Below are 22,135 nucleotides of genomic sequence, written 5' to 3'. Positions count from 1 at the left end.
GCTGACATCTGTCCCTTGGCCTCCATGTCCCAGCTTCACTGGCGTCCTGTGTCACTTGGTGCTTGCTTGGTCTTCCATTGCACCCTCTGTTCCACTGTTTTTTGTTTTTTTTTTTAATGTTTTTTAATTTATTTCTGAGAGAGAGACAGAGACAGAGATAGCGTGAGCAGGGGAGGGTCACAGAGAGAGGGAGACACAGAATCCGAAATAGGCTCCAGGCTCTGAGCTGTCAGCACAGAGCCCAACGCGGGGCTCGAACCCATGAACTGTGAGATCATGACCTGAGCCGAAGTCGGACGCTTGACCAACTGAGCCACCCAGGTGCCCCTCTGTTCCACTGTTGATAGGGATCTGGCAGTTGCCAGCTTGCAGCCCTTATCAGCCATGCCACACTCTTGGGCACGGCTCCCTGTGGCACAGGCAGGTGGGCTGCTGGGGCCCTGGGACAGCTCTGCCCAGCTTTAATGCTTTCCCAAGTGGCAGCTGCCTGAAGTGCACATGGTCCTGCCGTTGCACACCCTCAGCTGCATGCACACCCTCACCTGCTGCACACCCTCACCTGTGTGGATACCAGACTTTCAGTAGAGGCCGTTCTGTTGAGGATGTAATGATACCTCATTATGATTTTGTTTTCTATTTTGCTGATTATTCATGAGATTGAATAGCTTTTCGTATCATCATTGGTTAGTAGAAGTTTCTCTTTGGTAAAAGATCTGTTCATGTTTTTTACCCATTTTGATATGGCAGGTTTTATGGTTTCCTTGCTAATTTATAGGACATCTTGATATGATCTGGTTACAAACCTGTTCCATATACCTTCTCCCATTCTGTCTTTTTGCCCTCCTAATGGTGTCTTTTGATGAACAAAAGTTCTTAATTATTTTTATTTTTATTTATTTATTTGAAAAAAGAGAGTGCATGAGCAGGGCAGGGGCAGAGAGAGAGGAGACAGAGAATTCCAAGCAGGCTTTGCACTTGGAGCACAGAGCTGACACGGGGCTCTGCCTCATGAACCGCGAGATCATGACCTGAGCCAAAGTTGGATGCTTAACCCACTGAGCCACCCAGGCGCCCCAGAAGTTCTTCATTTTTAATGTAATTTGCCAGTCTTTGTCTTCATGAATAGTGCTTTTGTATGCGGTTCGAGAAAGCTTGCCCTATGTCAAGCTCATGAAATATTCTCCTGTGTTCTATCTTAAAGTTATTTCATTAGCCTTTACATTTAGGTTTATAATCCATCTGGAACTGGCTTTTTTCTTTTTATGTGCTTTTTAATTGAGAAAGAAATTGCTTACAGTAAATAGAGTAAATATTTTTAATTATTGTGATAAAATACATTTAACATAAAAGTTAACCATCGTAAGCATTTCTAGTTAGAGAGAATAGGGTAGTAAATACATTCACACGGTTGTACAGCCATCACCACCATCCATCCCCAGACCTGCAGGACTGAAGCTACACCCCCGAAGAGGTAACTTCCCGTTCTGCCCCCCCCCNCCCGGCTCCTGGCAAACACAGCTATACTTTCTATGATTTGACTACTCTAGGTACCTCGTGGAAGTGGAATCATACAGAACCTGTCTTTTTGTCACCGGCTTATCTCACTTGGCCTGATGACCTCAACATTCGTCCCTGTTGTATCAGGTGTCAGAATTTTCTTCCTTTTCGAGGCTGAACAATACTCCATTATACATATATACCACATTTTCTTACCATTCTTCTGCCAATAGACATAAGCAGCTTGGGTCGCTTCCATGTCGTAGCCATTGTGAATGATGCTGCTATAAAAATCAGTGTACAAATATCTCTTTGACACCCTGCTTTTAATTCTGTGGAGTATATACTCCTAAGTGAACTGCTAGATCTTATAATTTTTTTCTTTAAGTTTATTTATTTTTAATTTACATCCAAGTTAGTTAGCATATACTGCAACAGTGATTTCAGGAGTAGATTCCTTAATTTTCCTTACCTGTTTGGCCCATCCCCCCTCCCAGAGCCCCTCCAGCAGCCCTCTGTTCTCTATATTTAAGAGTCTCTTACATTTTGTCCCTCTCCCTGTTTTTATATTATTTTTGCGTCCCTTCCCTTACATTCATCTGTTTTCTATCTTAAATTCCTCATATGAGGGAAGTCATATGATATCTGTCCTTCTCTGACTAATTTCGCTTAACACAGTACGCTCCAGTTCCATCTGTCGTTGCAAATGGCAAGATCTCATTCTTTCTGATTGCAGAGTACTACTCCATTGTCCATATATACCATATTTTCTTTATCCATTCATCCATCAATGGACATTTGGGCTCTTTCCATACTTTGACTATTGTCAATAGCGCTGCTATAAACATTGGGGTGCGTGTCCCTTCCAAACAGCACACCTGTATCCCTTGGATAAATACCTAGTAGTGCAATTGCGGGTTCGTAGGGTGGTTCTATTAACTTTTTGAGGAACCTCCACACTGTTTTCCAGAGTGGCTGCACCAGTTTGCATTCCCACCAGCAGTGCAAAAGAGAGTCTCTTTCTCCGCATCCTCACCAACATCTGTTGTTGCCTGAGTTGTTAGTGTTAGCCATTCTGACAGGTGTGAGGTGGTATCTCATTGTGGTTCTGATTTGTGTTTCCCCGATGATGAGCGATGTTGAGCATCTTTTCATGTGTCTGTTAGCCATCTCGATGTCTAACTAATGGAGAAGTGTCCATTCATGCCTTCTGTCCATTTCGTCACTGGATTCTTTGTTTTTTGGGTGTTGAGTTTGATTAGTTCTTTATAGATTTTGGATACTAACCCTTTATCTGATATGTCATTTGCAAATATCTACTCTCATTCCATTGGTTGCCTTTTAGTTTTGCTGATTGTTCCCTTCCCTGTGCAGAACCTTTTTTTTCTTTTTATGAGGTCCCAATAGTTCATTTTTGCTTTTGTTTCTCTTGCCTCTGGAGACAAGTTACATAAGAGTTGCTGCAGCTGAGGTCAGAGAGGTTTTTGCCTGCTTTCTCCTTCATTTTGATGGCTTCCTGTCTTACATTTAGATCTTTCATCCATTTTGACTTTTTTGTGTGTGTGGTGTAGGAAGGTGGTCCAGGTTCATTTTTTTTCATGTCACTGTCCAGTTTTCCCAGCACCACTTGCTCAAGACACTGTCTTTATTCCATTGGATACTCTTTCCTGCTTTGTCAAAGATTAGTTGGCCATATGTTTGTAGGTCAATTTCTGGGTTCTCTATTCTGTTCCATTAATCTGAGTGTCTGTTTTTGTGCCAGATAATGTAAAAAAATTTTTTTAATGTTTTTTGTTTTTGAGAGAGAGAAAAGTGCAAGTGGGGGGAGGGGCAGAGAGAAAGGGAAACACAGAATCTGAAGCAGGCTCCAGTCTCTGAACTGTCAGCACAGAGCCCAATGTGGGGCTTGAACTCACGAACCTGAGCTGAAGTGAATACCCAACTGACCGAGTCACCCATGCTCCCCTGTGCCAGATAATTTTTAATATTTTGAGGAACCACTATACTTTTTCCACAGTGGCTGTGTCTCCACTCCCAGTAATAGCTCACAAATGTACTTTCTCCACATCCTCAACAACACCTGCTGTTTTCTGGGTTTTTTGTTTTGTTCTGTTTTTATAATAGCCATTCAATGTGTGTGAGGTAGTATCTCATTGTTTTGATTTGCATCCCCCTAATGATCAGTAATGTTGATTAATCATCTTTTCATGTGCTTATTGGCCATCTGTGTATCTTCTTTGGAAAAATGTCTATTCAGATCCTTAGCCCAGTTTTTAATTGGGTTGTTTCTTTTTTCTCTTATTGAGTTTTAGGAATCCTCTATATATTCTGGATAGTAATCCTTTATCATATACATGATTTTTAAATATTTTCTCCGCATTTTATGGGATGCCTTTTTATTCTTTTGATAGTGTGTTTCGATCCACAAATTTTTTTTTTTTAAATGTTTTATTTATTTTTAGGAGAGAGAGAGAGACAGCGTGAGCAGGGGAGGGTCAGAGAGAGAGGGAGTCACAGACTGAAACAGGCTCCAGGCTCTGAACTGGCAGTCAGCACAGAGCCCGACGCGGGGCTCGAACCCACGAACCGTGAGATCATGACCCAAGCGAAAGTCGGACGCTTAACCGACTAAGCCACCCAGGCGCCCCATCGATCCACAAATTTTTTAAATTTTCATAAAGTCCAATGTAAACTTTTTTTCTTAAAAAAATAAAAATTGTTTCTTTTGTTACCTATGCCATTGTCATATCTAAGAAATCACTGCCAAATCCAGTGTTGTAAAGCTTTTCTATTGTGTTTTCCTCTTTAGTGTTTTGTTTCAGGTCTTACATTAAGTCCTTGGTACATTTTGAGAAAATGTTTGTATATGGTGTGAGGTAGGGGTCCTGCTTCATTTTTTTGCATGTGAATGACCTGTTTTCCCAGCACCATTTGTTGAATAGACTGTACTTTCTCCATTGAATGTTCTTGGCACACTTTTAATTCCTATTTTATTCTTTTTGATGCCTTGGTGAATGGAATTGTTTTTGTAGTTACTTTTTCCAGGTAGTTCACGTGTAGAAATGCAACAAGTGATTTTTATGTGTTGATGTTGTATCCTGCTACTTTGCTGAATTCCAAATTTCTAATAGTATTCTTGGCTTTTTGGGTTTCTTCTTTGTTTGTTTTGTTGTTTGTGTGTGTGGACTCTATTTAGAGTTTTCTACACATAAAATCATATCATCTACAATCAGAGATAATTTTACTTCTTCCATCCCAATTTGGATGCCTTTTGTTTATTTTTCTTGCCTAGTTGCTCTGACCAGAACTCCCGGTACCATGTTGAATAGAAGCAGTGAAAGCAGACAACCTTGCCTTGTTCCTCAACTTAGAGGAAATGCTTTCACTTTTACCACTGTGTATGATTGTTACTGTGGGTTTTTCATATATGTTTTTTTAAATGTGGAGTTAGTTCTAGTTTTTTGAGTGTTTTTATAATGAAAGGGTGTTAAATATTGTCAAATGATTTTTGTGCATTGATTGAGATGACCCTGTGTTTTTTCCCCTCTTCTGTTCTGTCGATGAGGCATGTTACATTGGTGTATTACATTTATGGTATTACATTCATGTATTGGCTCATACCTGCTTTCTGGGAACAAATCCCACTTTTTCCCAGTGTATAATCCTTTCAATATATGGCTTGTATTTTGTTGAGGATTTTTGCATCAGTATTCGTAAGGGATGTTTGTCTATAGTCCTACAACTACTAAGGAGGTTGAATCAATAATCTGGCTGGCCCTTTTCTTTGTTGGGAGATTGATTATTGATTCACCCTCCTTAGTAGTTATAGCACATTTCAGATTTTCTATTTCTTGGTGATTTAGTCTTGGTAGGTTTTGTGATTTTAGGAATTTATCCATTTCATCTAGGTTATCCAATTTGTTGGTGTATAGTCATTCATAGTACTTTTTTTATTTTTGTAGAATTGATAGTAATGTTCCCCCTTTCATTTCTGATTTTGGTAATTTGAGTTTTCTTTTTTTCTTAGTCCATCTAGTGAAGGTTTGTTAATTTTTTTTTAGGAAGTAACTTTTGGTTTCATTGGCTTTCTCTGTTGTTTCCCTATTATTCATTTATATCTACTCTGATATTTAATATCTCCTTCCTTTTGCTAGCTTTGGGTTTAGTCTGTTCTTCTAGTTTCTTAAGTTGTAAAGTTAGGTTGTTGATTTAAGATTTTTCTTGTTTCTTAATATTTATAATATTTATAGCTATACATTTCCCCTTTATCACTACTTTTGCTGTATCTTGTAAGTTTTGGTACATTGTGTTTTCTTCATTTTCATCCATCTCTGAGTAATTTCTAAATTCCAATTTGATTTATCCTTTTATCCTTTGGTTTAAAAATGATTTGTTTAGGAGTGCCTGGGTGGTTCAGTTAGTTGAGCATCAGACTCTTGATTTTGGCTCAGGTCATGATCCCAGGGTCATGGGATTGAGCCCCACATTGGGCTCTGCACTCAGTGCAGAGCCTGCTTAAGATTCTCTCTCTACCCCTCCCACCCTACTTCTGCCCCTCTCCCCTGCTTGCAGTCTCTCTTAAAATTTTTTTTTTTGTTGAATTTTCACAATTTTGTGAATCTTCCAGATTTCTTTTTGTTATTGATTTCTAACTTCATCCTGTTGTGGTCAGAGAAGATGCTTTGTATGATACCAATTTTTTAAAAATCTCTTTTGCCTTAATTTGTGGACTAACATATAGTCTGTCCTGGATAATATCCTACGTGTATGTGAAGAAAACGTATGTGCGGTTGTTGCTGGGTGGGTGCTCTGCACATCTGTTGCGTCTGGCTGGTTTATTGCATTAAGTCCTCTATTTCCTTATCTTCTGTTAGGTTGTTCTACTTGTTATTATGAGTGGAGTAACCAAGTCTCCCAACTACTGTTGTAGTAGAATTGTCTCTTTCTGCCTTCATTTCTGTCCATTTTTTCTTCATATATTTTGATGGTCTGACATGAGGCATGTAAATGTTTATAATTGTTATATCTCCTTTTGTATCAGATGCATATCATCCTTTGTCTCTTTTAACCATTTTTTATTTAAATTCTATTTTTTCTGATATTAACATAGCCACCCCAGTTCTATTTTGGTCACTATTTGTGTTTTTCTATCCTTGTACTTTCAACCTGTCTGTATCTTTGATTTTAAAGTTTGTCTCTTGTGGACAGCATATAGTTGGATCATATGTTTTTATTTATTATGCTAGTCTCTGTCTTTTGATTGGAGAGTTTAATCCATTTACATTTAAGTAAATTCTGATAAGGAGGGATTTACTTCTGTCATTGTGCTGTTTTCTGTGTGTATTTTAGATTTTTGTCTCTCCTACAGCACTGTCTTCTTGGTGTTTAGTTGATTTTTTGTAGTGAACATTTTAAGTTCCTTTCTAATTTCCTTTTGTGTATATTCTATAGCTATTTCTCTGTGGTTACCATGGGGATGACATTTAACATCCTAACATTATAACAGTCTAATTTGAGTTTATAACAGCTTAACTTGAATAACATGCAAAAACTGTACTCCTTTACAAGTCTTTCCCCACCCCTTTCAGTTGTTGATGCCACATAATTACATCTTTATACATTGTGTGTCCCAAACATAAACCAATAATTTTTTAAAGTGCATTTGTCTCTTAAATTATGTAGAAAACAAGATATGGAGTTACAAACTGAAGTTACGGTAATACTAGCTTTTATACTCATAACTGTTTATTTTTTTAAGTATGAAGAAACCAAAAAGCTCAGTGACAAACTGTTATATAATGCTAGCTTATATAATTGCCCACGTGTTTACCTTTCTTGAGATCTTTATTTCTCCATGTGGCTTTGAGACACTGTCTAATGTCCTTTTGTCTTACCTGCAGGACCCCTTGAGCATTTCTTCCTGGACAGGTGAGGTGATCACATCCCCTTCAGCCTTTCTTTACCTGGGGAAGTCTTCATCTCTCCCTCACTTTTCCAGGACAATTTTGCCAGATGCTGGATTCTTGCTTGACAAGTGTTTCTTTTAGCACTTTGAAAATACTGGCCCACTGTCCTCTGGCCTCCAGTTTCTAATGAGAAATCTCATTGATCTTATTGAGGATCCTTGTTTGTGATACTTCTCTCTCTTGCTAACTCCAAGATTCCTTATCTTTGTTTTTTGAAACTTTCATTATAATGTGCCTTGGTGTTGACCTCTTTGAGCTCCTCTTACTTGAAGTTTGTGGGACTTCTTGGATGTTTATGTTCACATATTTCATCAAATTTGAGAAGTTTTAGCCGTTATTTCTTCAAATATTTTTGCTGCCCTTTTCCCTCTCTCCTCCTTCTGGGACACTCACATAGCTTGATGGTGTCGCATAGCTCTCTTGGGCTCTGTTCACCTTTCCTCAATTCGTTTTCCATCTGTTCTTCAGCCTCAATGAGTTCCATTGTCCTATCATCAAGTTCACTGATTCTTTCTTCTTCCTGCTCAAATATGACTTTCTAGCCCCCTAAGGAATTTTCTGTTTCAGTTAGTGTACTTTTCAGCTTCAGAATTTCATTTTGATTTCCCTTTAGGTTTTCTCTCTCTTTATTGTTATTTCCATTTTTCTCACACATTGTTTTTTTGGCCTTCTTTACATCCTCCTTTAGTTCTTTGATCATCTTTAAGACGGTCTTTGTCTAGTCAATCTGCCATTAGGTCATTTTCAGGAACAGTTTCTGTTGGCGTTTTTCCCCCCTTTGAATTTTCCTGTTTCTTTGTAGCCTTGAGATTTTTCAGGGAACACTGGATTTTTGAATCTGATAATGTGGTAGCTCTGGAAATCATATTCTCCCTCTACCACAGGGTTTGCTATTTTGTGTTAGTGTTGTTAGTTTTTTTTTTATTGCTGTAGGCTGCCTCTGTGCTAACAATCAGCCTGAAGGGTAAACTTCTCATGTTTTTTTCTAAGACTCTTCTGGGCATGCACAGTCTATTTCTAATTTTCCCTGCATAAGTAGTAGTTTCCGAACACCCCTGTCTTTAATACCTGGCTCCCAAAAGGAGAAAAAGTGAAAAATGAAGGGGGATATAAAAGGTGCTGGCCCTTTAAATCCCATGGACATCTGTTCAGCTGGAGGGAGAGGGTCTTACAACAGTGCCAGGAGGGGCAGCAATAGTGGCTGCCTGCCTGTGTGTCTGCACCTCTGTTGTCAGAAGCAGCAGTCAGTAGTCAGAGCACAGATCCCTGGTATTTGAAGGACAGGGTTCCTTGGTCCACCCTGGCTCCTGCACACGGTTCCAGAAACAGATGATTCCCCGCTGTGTGGCTGGGGTGGGAGATGGGGGATGGGTAGCTGCTACTGTGCCAAGAGCTGACATTGACCAAAAGTAGCCATAGTTTATCATCCATGCCTCTCCCAGGAAGTCACAAGCCTCCTGGAGACTCCTAAGCCCAGAGTGGTTGTTGCATCAGGCAGCTTCTGCCCCTGCAACTACTGTCCAGGTGGGGAGACAGGTTCTCACTTACAGGTGCTTCCTACTCTGCCTTCTCCCCAGAATCTCCCTGATGTAAATCGTAAGTGTATAGCTTGACGCATTTTCCATATGTACACACACATGTGACTCCAGCCAGAACAAGATACAGAATATTTCCAGCACTGAGAAGGCTCCTTTCTGTCCCCTCCTAGTCTGTATCCCCAGAGACAGCCATTAATTTGACTCTGCGTTCAGTGATTTTGAGCTTCATGTCAGTGGAACCACACCACATGGGCTGTTTGGTTCTGGCTTTTTTTTTTTTTTCTCACAGTCCATCTATGATTCACTTGCTTGGTTGAGTTTAGCAGAAGTGGATTCCAGTACAACTTGCTGTGATCACAGTGGCTGTGATTATTCATGTGCAAACTGTAGTTGATATCAGTGCTCCTGCCTCTTGGTTTTGTGTCTAAAAGGGAAATTTCCAGGTCACAGCGTGTGTGTAAAGGTAGTAGGTGCCTCCAAGTAGCTCCTGGACTTGGTTGTGACCTTGTCCAGTCACACATGCTACATCCTCACCAGTGTAGTACTGCCAGTCTTTCTCATGTTAGCTGTTCTAGTGGGTCTGAGATTGTGTATCATTGTGGATTCAGTTTGTTTCCCTGGTGATTAATCATATTGAGGACCTTCTTGGGTGCTTGATGGTATTTTGGATATACTCTCATGGTCCAATTTTGCAAAGACTGCACCCATTTTGAAATTTATGCTAGGGGCACCTGGGTGGTACAGTTGGTTAAGCGTCTAACTCTTTGTATCGGCTCAGGTCATGATCTCGCAGTCGTGGGATTGAGTCCCACATTGGACTCCTCACTAAGTGTGGAGCCTGCTTAGGATTCTCTGCCCCCAACCCCTGCCCCTCTCCCACTTGTTCTCTCTGTCTCTCTCTCTGATTTCTCAAAATAAAATAATTTTTTAAATGTATGCTAATTGACCTTTTCATATTGATTTGTAGGAATTCTTTATAGATTTTGCATGTGAGTTGTTTGTACTAAATTTAAATTCTCTATGTAAATCCTTCGTAATATATATTGAAAATTCTTTCTACCCATCCAGGGTTTGGCAAACAATACTCTGGGCCAAATCCATCCTGGGGCCTACTTTCTTATGGACTACAAGTTAAGAGTAGTTGTTATAGGTTTTAAAAAACAAACACCTAGGGGCACCTGGGTGGTTCAGTCGGTTAAGTGCCAGACTCAATTTCGGCTTAGGTCACAATCCCAGGGTGGTGAGACTGAGCTCCGCGTCGGGCTCTGCGCTGACAGTGCGGAACCTGCTTGAGATTCTCTCTCTCCCTCTCCCTCTCTGCTTCTCCCCTGCTTGCATTGGTGCTCTCTCACTTTCTCTTTCTCTCTCTCTCTCTCTCTCTCTGAAAAAAAGACACCTAAACCAAAATAAAGGAGAATATGTGACAGAGGCCATATGTGGCCCAAAGAATCTAAATTACTTTCTGGCCCAGTCTGAGTCCATGGCTTGTATTTTCACTCTTAACAGTGGCTCTTTTGGTAAACAGAATCTCTTTCATTTTAGTGAAGTTCAGTGAACCTTTTTGTTTTTAAATGTTTAAAAATTTTTATGTGCTAGTGTCTTCTGTCTGCCTTCTGGTAAAGAAAATATTCCTCCGTGTTTTCTTGTATAAGCTGTATTATCATTTTTTAATGATTATTTTGAGAGAAAGAGAGAACATGTGCCCAATCAGGGGAGGGACAGTGAGAGGGCGGGACAGAGGATCCAAAGCAGGCTCCCTACTGACAGCTGAAAGCCAAGAGCCTGACATAGGGCTTGAACTCGTGCACTGCGAGATAATGACCTGAGCTGAAGTCAGATGCTCAACTGACTGAGCCACCCAGGCGCCCTATAAGCTGTATTATTTTAAGCCTACCATCCATTTCACGTTAAGTTTTCTCTATGGTATTAAGTACAGTTAATACTTCTTCACCAGTCGATTGCCATTTATTTCAGTGTCATTTATTAAAAGTGCCATTGTTTCCCTGCTGAATTACAGTAATGTCTGTGTCATAAACAGATCACTGTTCTCAAAAGTTCAGAAAAAAACAAGGTAAACTCAGTGAAGCACTGAAGCAGTAATAATGAAACTGCACTGTGCACACACCAAAGAGACGATTCTCAAACCAGGATCACTCACACCGTGAGGCGCGATGAGGCTTAGACGTAAATTGTCGTAAAACAGCTGATAAGGGTGGAGGCAGTGACCGCCTATTCTTCACGCTCAGGATTGCAGTATTAGAATTGCTTAAATAAAAGAGAACTCATTCGTTGTTATTTCATCTCAATTTGGGGGCACAATTTGAGATTCACTTATGATTTTCAAAGGCACAAGCAAGAAGCAACGCAATCAAGTAGCCTCACTTATCTTGCAAAATCAGCTAGATTAAGCTTTGCTTGTATGACTAAACTGCTTTTGTCTGCTCAGGGAATTTGCAAGTCTGGTCTCCACTTGTATTTGATTTTAGCACTGCGTAATGTGGGTCTTTTTCTGGACTCTGTTCTGTTTCACAGGTTTATTGGTCTATCCGTGCAAATACTGCCCTGCCTTAGTTACCGTGGCTTTGACACCCTATAGTGTGTCTTCCACACTTACAGTGTGTCTGTCGTACCATATAAAATTCTAGCATCTGCTTTTTTAAACACCCTGCTGGGATTTTGATTGTATCTCATGTGTATGGCAAAGGACTCATATCAGACTCTTCTAGAGAACTCCTATCAATGCGAAAAAGCCAGATAATCATCTTTAAAAGGGGAAAAATGTGAAATAATGAAAGACGTATGCACTGCTAGCCCCAGGCCACGCGGCCGTGTGCCTTGCTGAGCGCCGCCCCTGTTGCTGAGCCTCAGAGGTGTGGACAGAGCAGCGTCTGCTAAGAGTGCTTTGTTCTGTGGCAGCAGGTGACCGACCCAGGCCGGCCCAGTCCTCTCACGGCCGGGCGGCGCGTTTAGCCGCTGCTTTGCCTGCCCAGAGCCCACGTGGGCTCTGGCCTCAGTTCTGCCTGCCGCTTTCTCGTTTATAACTAGTTCTGCTCAGAGCCAATGTTCACGTCTTGTTTGGTTTCTTTTAAGAAACTGCCTGTTTGTTTTTCTCCGTTTGTGTCTATCCATTGCTGCTTGTGCCTACACACAAGCCGTGTGCGCTGACGTGCCAGCTTACTGTGCTGGTTTAACTGGAAGCTCATGCTGTCTCTTAATTCTTGAGATCAAACAGTTTGTTACTGGAGTTTTTCTTTCCTTCAGTGTGACTTATTCCTGAAGGGACCCACTACTGTCTTCTAGTGCTCTGCTCCTGGTTTTTCTCTTTATCATTTGTTTCTTTGACCACAGAGTTTGGGCAAACTTTAACTGAGGCAAGTGTTTCTGGCTGCTTTTTGCCTACATACTATTATTTGTAACGTAAGTGTCCTGCTCTAACTTCTTTGGGCCCTATTTGTGAACTTCCTTCAGAATTGCAGCCTCAAGGCCATCCTTGTCTGGTAAAGAGTAGAATGCAGACAATATTTCACCAGGGGTGGTTGGTTTAGCCTCTGTTGTTGTCTCTTCTTTCTCTCTTTTAAAAAAAAAATTTTTTTTTCTTAATGTTTTATTTATTTCTGAGAGAGAGAGACCGCGTGAGCAGGGGAGGGTCAGAGAGAGAGGGAGACACAGACTCTGAAACAGGCTCCAGGCTCCGAGCTGGCAGTCAGCACAGAGCCCGACGCGGGGCTCGAACCCACGAACCGCGAGATCATGACCTGAGCTGAAGTTGGAGAGGTGCCTCTCTCTCTCTCTTTTTTTTTAAGGATTGCCAAGTTTATTTGTTTGTTTGTTTTTGGGTAAGAGCACAGTGAGGGAAAGGGGCAGTGGGAGAGGGAGGGAATCTTAATCAGGTTCCACACTCAGTGCAGAGCATGATGCAGGGCTCTATCCCATGACCCTGGGATCTTGACCTGAGCTAAAACCAAGAGTCAGATGCTTAACCTGCTGAGCTACCCAGGTGCCTCTCTCTGCTTCCTTTTATAAATAAAAACTTTTAAGTCCTGGCTGCCTTCTACTTTTCTTCTGACTGAAATGGCAAGGGGGGAGGGGCTTATAAACTCAGCACTCAGCATTGTATCAGTAGAGTCGTAGGACATGGATAGATTCTCTTCACTGGGACCACCGATGCCTCCTGCCCCTCAAGCCGGACTGTGTCCCCCATGGCCGGGTGTGGTTGTTCTGAGCACCTCACTGGCGTCCTCTGGCTGCTCTGTCAGGAGGGAGGGCCCTGTCGTGTCCTCACTTCGGTCACCAGGCAGTTTGGTCCTGCTGCTTCTGCTTTGGGATATTTTGGATGTTCTGATGGGTATGATGCTAGATCCCTCTTCCGGTGGTAACATTCCTAGAGAAAACAGTCTTTCCCTCCCCTCCTTTGGTGTCTTATTTCCTATTGTGCTTCTTTCACCTTTCTCATTGCTTCCTGAGGTTTGGGAGAGAATGATTCTATGAGCCTGAGTTTTCTACCATGAGTCAAAATATCTGTTTTTAACATCCATTTTGGTAAATTGTAGGTTAGTTTTTATTTTTATAAGAGCTCTTTTTGGGAATTGCCTGATGAGCAAATTAAATAATCTTAAATTGTGAAAATATTAATGAGATCGTTTATCACATTCACAGTCTCGTCTCAAGGAATTGGAGCAAGAAGCTCATTTTGTTGCAGGAGAACAGTTCCTTATAATGAGTAATAATCAGCTTCAAGAGGTAAAGTTAACTTTTTAAATAAAATATACTCTTTAGGTGTTAAAGGGAGATTTATTTTGAATTTATAAAGACTGCTTTATGTTGATTATCTGGACAGTATGTAAGCTGTCCATGTTTTCTCACATTGAGATTCATTCCTTCAAATTCCTGTAAGTCTGAGAAAAGCATGAGGTCAGACTGGGAGCACCTGTGGCGTCCAAGCGGGTGTGTCTTCTGGGCCGTGGCAGCGATGTTCTCTTTCTCCCAAACCCGAGACCCGCTCACCACGTGTCACTGCTTTTGTTGAAGATCCTCTTCGGCAAGCTGAAGCTGCACCTGCTGAGTCCCAAGGACCCTCTTCCCAGAACGGGGCCGCGGGGGCTACGGTCCACATCAGAAGCTGTGGTAAGGTCTGAAAATTGTCCGCTTTCTTTCTGAAATGATAGCGTGCTGCGCTGGGCCTGAGTCACCCTCGGGCCTGCCCGCGTGCCCTTCAGCGACCCCCACGAGGAGCCCCCCACAAGGCTGCCCTCCTAGTAGGGACCGTGGAGAAGGAAGCAGATGGTACAGTTTTCCAGAAGCCGTGGGGTGGCTTCATTTTCTGCAAAGGACAACTTGGTGGAGTTTTGTTCTGAAAACAAGTTCTTGACAATCCAGTGGCAGCCTCTTTTTTCCACTCCCCTGCCGGAAGCTAGAAACAGGAAGGTCATCGTCTTCTTCCCTAGATTTATTTTAGAAAGTTTGAGCTGCCTTCCCCACCCCTCACCCCACCCCCGAGGAGCCTGTCTTTCAAAGGACAGGGAGGAGCGGAATTCTGTCTGAGCACTGAGTGTAAGAGTGTAAGTGGATACTCAGAGTCCGTAAGTAGGTGGACTCGTGTTACTGTGGTGAGGACCAGCTGTGGGGGCTGTTTGTGCTTCCTGTGCCCCCCACTCCCCACGCATGTTACCACCCCAGCACAGCATGTTCTGCGCCTTCGGACCATCCTGCCTGTGGCCCTCAGTGGCTCAGGCGGCAGTTCTCAAGGGAATCACAGCAGCCTGCAGTGACCTGAATGACCTGAATCTGGCCTCTTCCGCGGACACCCATCCTCCACCCCACCCCCCACCGGGTCCTTTCGAGCCAGCAGTGGGTGGGGCAGGGCCAGTGCAGGCAGCCACCACCCTGACCTGCACAGCTGGGGCAGGTTACTTGACCACTCTGCCTCAGTTTCCTGATGTGTAAAAGGACCATAGTCCTTTCCCTACAACATTCTTATGGAAATTCAACAAGCGTGTGTGTGTGTGTGTGTGTGTGTGTGTGTGTGTATGTAAAACACTATTTAGGACCATGCTTGATATATGAGCCCTCAAAAACCAGTAAGTGCTGCCTGAAGTTCTTAGCTAGTTCATCCAGAAACCTACGAGTCGTCTTTGACTTCCCTCGCAGCAAGCCTTACAATCTCTACCTGCAAACATAGGTCCTAGTTTGTCTGTTTCCCTCGTCTTCACTGTCACCGCCTGGTCCTCTCCCACTGATGCTCCTGCTCCGCCCCCAGGCTGCCCCCTGCTCTGCTCTTACCCTGCTGGTTAGCCGTCACGTCCAGGCAGAGGGGTCTTTTACAGCATTAGAAAACTAACGTTACTCCCTTGGTGTATATTCTAAGGGCTTCCCTTGACACTTCAATTAACCCCAAGCCCTCTGTGTGTCCCCAGGCCCACGGGTCTGGTCTTGCCCCTNGATGAGCACCTTGCTCTTCACAGATTTCCGTCCAGGTTCTTTCCTGGTCTGGAGACTCTTCTCCTGGATTTTGCACAGTGGCTTCTGATTGTTGGCTTAGATTATGCTTTCGAGAGGCCTCCCCTGCCCACACAGACAACAGCAGGGCCCCCCGCACAATGATGTCTTCACCCAGATTTTTTCCCACCCCTAAAGTTATCTTAGTTACTGGTTTGCTCATCACTGTAGGATGAAGGCTGCACATGTCACAGCCCTGCATTGACTTGTTCATGTCTCCAGAGCCAAAGCGGCCAGAGGCAGCCCCTGGTAGGTGGGACCCACCCTACAGGAGAGGCCCTGGCCTGGACTTCACCCCCGCAGGGCAGATGGGGGCACCGTGCACTCAAGTTAGAGCAGCAGGGTTACCTGGAAAAGCCGCACACTTCCCCTTGTGCAGCGCCGAGCCGAGGGTCCCAGGCGGATCTATTCTCTGTCCTGACACCAGCTGGCAGTGCTGCCCTTCCCTCTGTGGTGCCTCGGCGCCTCCAGACAACCAGCAACGTGAGAAGGAGAATGGAGGCGGAACTGTCTTCCGGGGCCGGTGGGCTTCCCTGTAGACAGAATTAACACCACGACCTGGATGACTTTTCACAAAGACGTGATCCGTGTAAATCATATTCTTAGCCTTACTCTCTTATTTAACTGAGCAAGTCACACTATTCTGTGCATTTAAAAAAGAATAACTTGCATTAGGGAGCATAGGGAGATGGTTCTGAATTCAAAATTAAGACAAATCTCTACTGTCCTTCACCCTTCCTGCTCCCCTCCTCGTGGGGAGATATGTGGACTTCTGGCAGAAAGTGTAGCCTGGAACAGTTCAAACAAGGGCACAACTGTGATCTTACATACGGTTTTATTAGACTTTGTATTTTATTTCACAATTTTACTGTGAAAAAAAGTACAGAGAAGTGTCTCCTACTGCCTTCCTCCCATGCCCAGCACCTCCCCCACCGTCCGTGCCCCCACCAGTGGGGCCGTTTGTTGCCCTCAGCGTGCCTCCACTGACACGTCGTCACCCCCCCGAGTCCGCGGATGATCTCAGGGGTCACCCTTGGTGGTGTGGTTTCCAGCAAATGTGTAATGACAGGTGTCCATAATTATGGTCTCATGCAAAATAGTTTCACTGGCCTAAAAACTCCCTGTGCTCCGCCAGTTCCTTCCTCCCTTTCCCCCTTCCATTCCAGTATTTTCACTGTCTTCACAGTTTTGCCTTTTCCAGAATGTCCCCTAGATGATCACACGACATGCAGCCTTCTCAGATTGGCTCCTTGCCCTCAGTCACCTGCGTCCACACTTCCTCCAGGTCTCTTCCTGGCTTGATGGCTCGTTTCTTTTTAGCGCTGAATAATACTCCGTGGTCTGGATGGACCACAGTTTGTTAGCCATTCACCTACTGAAGGACATCTTGGTTACTTCTAGGTTTTGACAACGAGGAATAAAGCTGCTATAAACATCTATGTGCAGGTTTTTGTGTGAATGTAAGTTTTCAGCTCCTTTGGCTTAACGCTAAGCATGATCGCTGGATCATATAGTGAGAGTATGTTGTTTTGTGAGAAACTGCAAAACTATCTTCCAAAGCGGCTGCACCATTTTGCGTTCCCGACACTGTGAACGAGAGTTCCTGTCGCTCCAGATCCTCACCAGCATGTGGTGTGGCCAGCGCTTTGGAGTCTGCCCATTCTAACAGGTGTTAGCTGTGTTCCAGAAAGTCTGCTTTCAGAGCTGTTGGAGAAAGGGAGTCTCGTTAATAGGCTGTCACTGTAGTGTGGGGACTGAAGTCTCAGTGGTCTAAGTGCCATCTGTGAAGATGGAGCAAAGCAGACGAATTTTCAGAGCATTCTTAGAGCAGAAAGGAACTCTGTGATGTGCATTCAAGTGAGAGTCCACAGAAGACTGCGGGGGTAGCTCCTGGTTTTCTTAGTTATGCCCCCGAGCAGATAGAGATGGCCACGACTCAGAGAAAACTGGAAGAGGGACAGTTCACTGGGGATCCAGCATTCACCCTCCAGTGTGTTTACAAGATACTGACACAGAGCTGTCACATGAACAGTTGGGTTGGTGACACCTCGTGCTGGAGATGCACACTTGGAAGTGCTCAGCTGATTTTTATTGAAGTTGCCCTGGAATGGTGGTCCCCTACGCTGGCTGGAGCTTTGGAAAAACCCTCGTGCCCAGGCTGATGACTGACCCACAGAATCGTGTCTGTGGGCTGGACGGCCCAGGCCCAGGCATGTCTTTGAAGCCCCCAGCTGATTCTCGTGAGCCAGCCAACATTAATAACCACAGAACCAAACACTGAGAACTGACATTTAGAGGTCAGGGAAAGAGGAAGTGCTAACAAGAAGCTACGGAGTGGCCACGGAGAGAAGGGAGCTGAGAAGAATGTGCTGTCAGGAGCCAACGCAGGGAGTGTGTGATAAAGGTCACGGGGTGGCGGGTGGCTGCACCACTGCCTCTGATCTCCAACCAATGCTGGTAGAGCTTTGTCCAGAGTTTTAGGAGATCAAATACTTAATTCTTTTCAAGTGTTCTCAGACAGCTCAAGTAGAGATATACACAGAGACTGGTTAGAAAGTTATTTTGTGGGTAAGGTATCAGGATAAGGAGAGTTGGTTGATCTTAAGCAATTTTCTTGGCTAAGTGTTTTCATAATACTTTCCTCCCCCGAGGGATAGTTTTTCTAAGAAAACAATAATTCTGGGTTATACTGAGGTAGGGTGCCTCCCCCTGGGCAGTGCCTACTCCCACAACCCCAGTGCTGGCTCCCCGGTTTCTGATTCTGCGGTTTATCAAGACTCTTATGTCCTTAGTCCATATTCAAACAGACAGTGATACAACTCTGTGCCTTAATTACGTGCCTTATTAGGTTAGAGTTAATGTCGTCAGTTCCCCACCCCAACCTGATTTATAGATTCAAAACAACCTTAATTAAAACCCTACCAGATTTTTTGTAGAAACTGGCAAGCTGATTCCCAAATTTACATGGAAATGCAAAAAACTAAGAGCCAATGGGATCTTGGTAAATACTACTGGAGAACTTAGTTTGTTGGACCTCAAGACAAATCCTAAATCGGGGCACCTGGGTGGGTCAGTCAGTTAAGCATCCGACTTCGTCTCAGGTCATGATCTCACAGTTCATGAGTCTGAGCCCTGTGTTGGGCTCTGTGCTGACAACTTAGAGCCCAGAGCCTGCTTTGGATTCTGTGTCTCCCTCTCTTTCTGCCCCTGCCCTGTTCGTACTCTCTCTCTTTCAAAAATAAATAAACATTAAAAAAAANCTCTCTCTCTGCCCCTCCCCTGCTCACGCCGTCTCTCTCTCTCTCTCCTAGAAATAAATAAAAATATTTAAAAAAAAAAAAGCACACGTGGGTATGAAACACACGATGTCTGAGAGGACAGCGCTGGGAACCTGTTAGTAAGGCAGCTAGCTACATCACACAAAAATAAATCCCAAGTGAATTGTATATCCAAATATAAAAAGCAGACCAATCAAAACTATAGAAGATACCATAAATCAATATCCTCAGACCTTGAGTTAGGTAAATGTTCTTTTTTTTTTTTTTAAATGTTTTATTCATTTCTAGGAGAGAGAGAGAGAGAGACAGTGTGAGCAGGGGAGGGTCAGAGAGAGAGGGAGTCACAGACTGAAACAGGCTCCAGGCTCTGAGCCGGCAGTCAGCACAGAGCCCGACGCGGGGCTCGAACCCACGAACCGCGAGATCATGACCTAAGCGAAAGTCGGACACTTAACCGACTAAGCCACCTAGGCGCCCCATAGTTAGGTAAATGTTCTTAAACAGGACGCAAAATGTATCAACCATAAAGGAAAAGATTGATAAATGGGACAAAAGTAAAATTAAGAATCTGTTTATGAGAGATGCCATTAAACAAGTAAAAAAATCAAGACACGGATAGAAGATATTTCCAACAAATAGAACCAGTCAAAGAAAACCCTATCCAGAGTAACAAACACCTACAAAAAAAAAAAAAGACACACAAACCAATTTTTTAAATGGGCAAAAGACATGAACAGGGGTTTAATGAAAGAAGATACATAACTAGTCCATACATATGTGAATATTGTCCAGCTTTATTAGTCACTGGGAAAATAACCTATTAAAACTACTGTATGCTATTACTTCACATTTACCAGAATGCCTAAAATTAAGGCCTGGGGCAACATGTGTTGGCAAAGATGTGAAGCAGTTGGAATGTTCACATGTTGCTGATGAGGTAAAAACTGGTGCCTTGACTTTGGAAAACTGGCTGATGTTACCTCTGCTACAGTTGGCTCTGCAGTTCCATTCCTCTCTATGTTTATATTCAACACAGCTGTGGACATACAGTAACCAAAACCCATAGCCAGAATGTTCGCAGCAGCACTGTTCATCATAGCCCATAGACAACCCGCTAATGCCCATCAAGAATAAGATATAATTGTCTTCCATTGCAACGATTGAATACAGGAGTACATGTAAATGAAATGCTGCTTCACACAGTATAGATGAACATAAGCCATAATGTTGAACAAAAGCCACACACAAAGAGTGCCCATCCTATTCCATTGATACAATGTTCGAAAATTGGGAAAAAAGGCCTTGATGGTGGAGGTCAGGGTGCTGGTTACCTGATGGATGAGGGGTAGGGGGCTGGGGCAAATCTCGAGGGTTTCATCTGGGTAGGAGCACCCAAGCGTGTTCACTTTATGGGACTGAACAAACCATGTTCTTATGATCTTGTCCTGTGTGTAATATTTTGACCTTTTAAAATTAGTTTTAAAATCCACAATCCTACTCTGGTGTCTCCTCCCTGACATCATTATGCCCAGATAACTGTGATGGAGATGTTGCACGCTCCTAAACTATTGAGTTACACGTTTGTAGGCTTTTTCTTAGTTTACCTTCCTATGTGGTATTTTACATACCCTGGGTTTAGATTTCATGAGTTTAAATCTCAGGAGGAATCTTATTTCCAAGCTTGTGTGAAGTGCCTTCAGCTCCCATATGGACAACAGTGATTTTGTAAGGGATTTAGATTAAGACATTGATAAAACTGAGTTTATTATGAATCTTCATTTTAGAAAATACAGTCAATGCAGACCATTTATTACTAGGACTTTCTCCAGCTGAAAATGTGTTCAAAATGTTAAAATTAAATGAAGGGATTACATTGGTGATATTTCTTCTCATTTTTCAGTTAAATGCCCTACAAGACCTTCATCCATTACCCAAGATAATTTTGGAGTATAGACGGGTAAGTTAAACTTTGTGCGGAAGTGAGCTGCTGATGGAGGGGACAGAGGGCCCCATGTCTGATGAGAGAAACACGGTTACGGAAGTGGCCCTGGCGGAGCTCTGCAGGGAAGGGGGCTAGCTCGAGCCCGCCTGTGCCCACACGGCCGTGCCCCCGCCCATGGCCAGCCTCCTGGCAGAGGACCGTGCGGACGGGAAGAAGACGTGTGTTGTCCTTGGGGGCTTTGCAGTGGACTGGACTCTGCCAGCACGGGGTGCAGGAGGCTGTCTCCAGGGCCTGGCGGGGTTCACAGCAGTCTGAGCACCTCAGCCACCTCGTTCACTGACACACGCCCTTCCTCCTCAGCTACCCGTGTGTCCCCTGCCCTGTGTTCCCTGGTGTGCGTGACCCGCAGCGTAACTTTGGCCACCGCAGTCTGTCTTTCGCTGAGCCTGTGGCCTGCTGCCCTCCTGTGGGGTGGCAGCTTAGAGGCGTGGTCACGGCACCAAATGACCCTTTCTCCCTGAGGGACGACACTATGGAAGAGAACTGAGGACACCGTAAGGGAATTGGGCGGGTGGGTACTCAGAACGCTCCATTTATGTCTGTGACACTTCTGTGCAAAGAATGATTCCAGAAAAGGTGTAGGATGGTGTCTTTCCCTGTGGGTCACTGCTCCTTAATTCTGGCACCACGTCAGGCTGCCGCAGGGCCTCCTGGAGTCACCGGTGTGGACACGCGAGCGGCACACGCCCAGCACCCTGGGAAACACCGCTCTGACGCTCGGTACTGTTCAGGTGCTTCAGCGAGAACATGATTCCTTTTGTCTTTTGGGACCCAGGTTCACAAGACCAAGTCAGCCTTCGTGGACGGACTACTAGCGTGCGTGGAAGAGGTAACGGGCGCTAAAAGAGATACTGTGATTAGGAACACGGTTTCCACATGGGTCAGGGCACACGTAGACTTTCCTGAAGTTGTAGTTAGTGCTAAATAACCAAATATTCCTGAACTGTGAGCCACGATATTGTTACCACTCAGGTCTCTCTACAGCCCCACTGACATGCCTTCAGGTCATGAGCTGCATTTACGTGGAAGCTCTAAGGCTGACGGCGCAGCGCACACTGTTCCTCTCTCCTGCGCTCACTTCAGGGAGACGCTGTGGTTCTTGCTCACCCGGGGGGAGCCTGCAGGCAGAGGTGCCTGTGAGGGTCCCAGGCTGCTCAGCAAGTGTCAGCCCCCGTCTGGGCTGCACAGCCCACCTTGACCCATGCTGCCTCCCCGGGCACAGGGCCCTCCCCTCCCGGTGCCCGGGGCCTCCTCTCCCTGTGCACACGGCCCTCCTCCCCCCGTGCACACGGCCCTCCTCTCCCGGTGCCCGGGGCCCTCCTCTCCCCGTGCACACGGCCCTCCTCCCCGCCCCCCTCC

The 22,135-nt window shown here is 44.2% G+C and overlaps 1 protein-coding gene across 1 annotated transcript in view; it reads left to right on the top strand.

The window, feature by feature from the left end:
- Nucleotides 1-22,135, top strand: part of POLN (DNA polymerase nu) — a 160,973-nt gene that overhangs the window by 46,897 nt on the left and 91,941 nt on the right. The window contains exons 11-14 of the mRNA XM_077750518.1: nt 13,658-13,741; nt 14,030-14,125; nt 20,675-20,731; nt 21,552-21,605. Of these exons, the coding sequence (XP_077606644.1) occupies nt 13,658-13,741; nt 14,030-14,125; nt 20,675-20,731; nt 21,552-21,605 (291 nt within the window). The remainder of the gene's footprint in view (nt 1-13,657; nt 13,742-14,029; nt 14,126-20,674; nt 20,732-21,551; nt 21,606-22,135) is intronic.

This window comes from Crocuta crocuta, unplaced genomic scaffold, assembly GCF_008692635.1.
Source record: "Crocuta crocuta isolate KB4526 unplaced genomic scaffold, BGI_CrCroc_1.0 scaffold179, whole genome shotgun sequence".
NCBI classification, from domain to species: Eukaryota; Metazoa; Chordata; class Mammalia; order Carnivora; family Hyaenidae; genus Crocuta; species Crocuta crocuta.
This window is presented reverse-complemented; position numbering and strand designations above follow the sequence as displayed.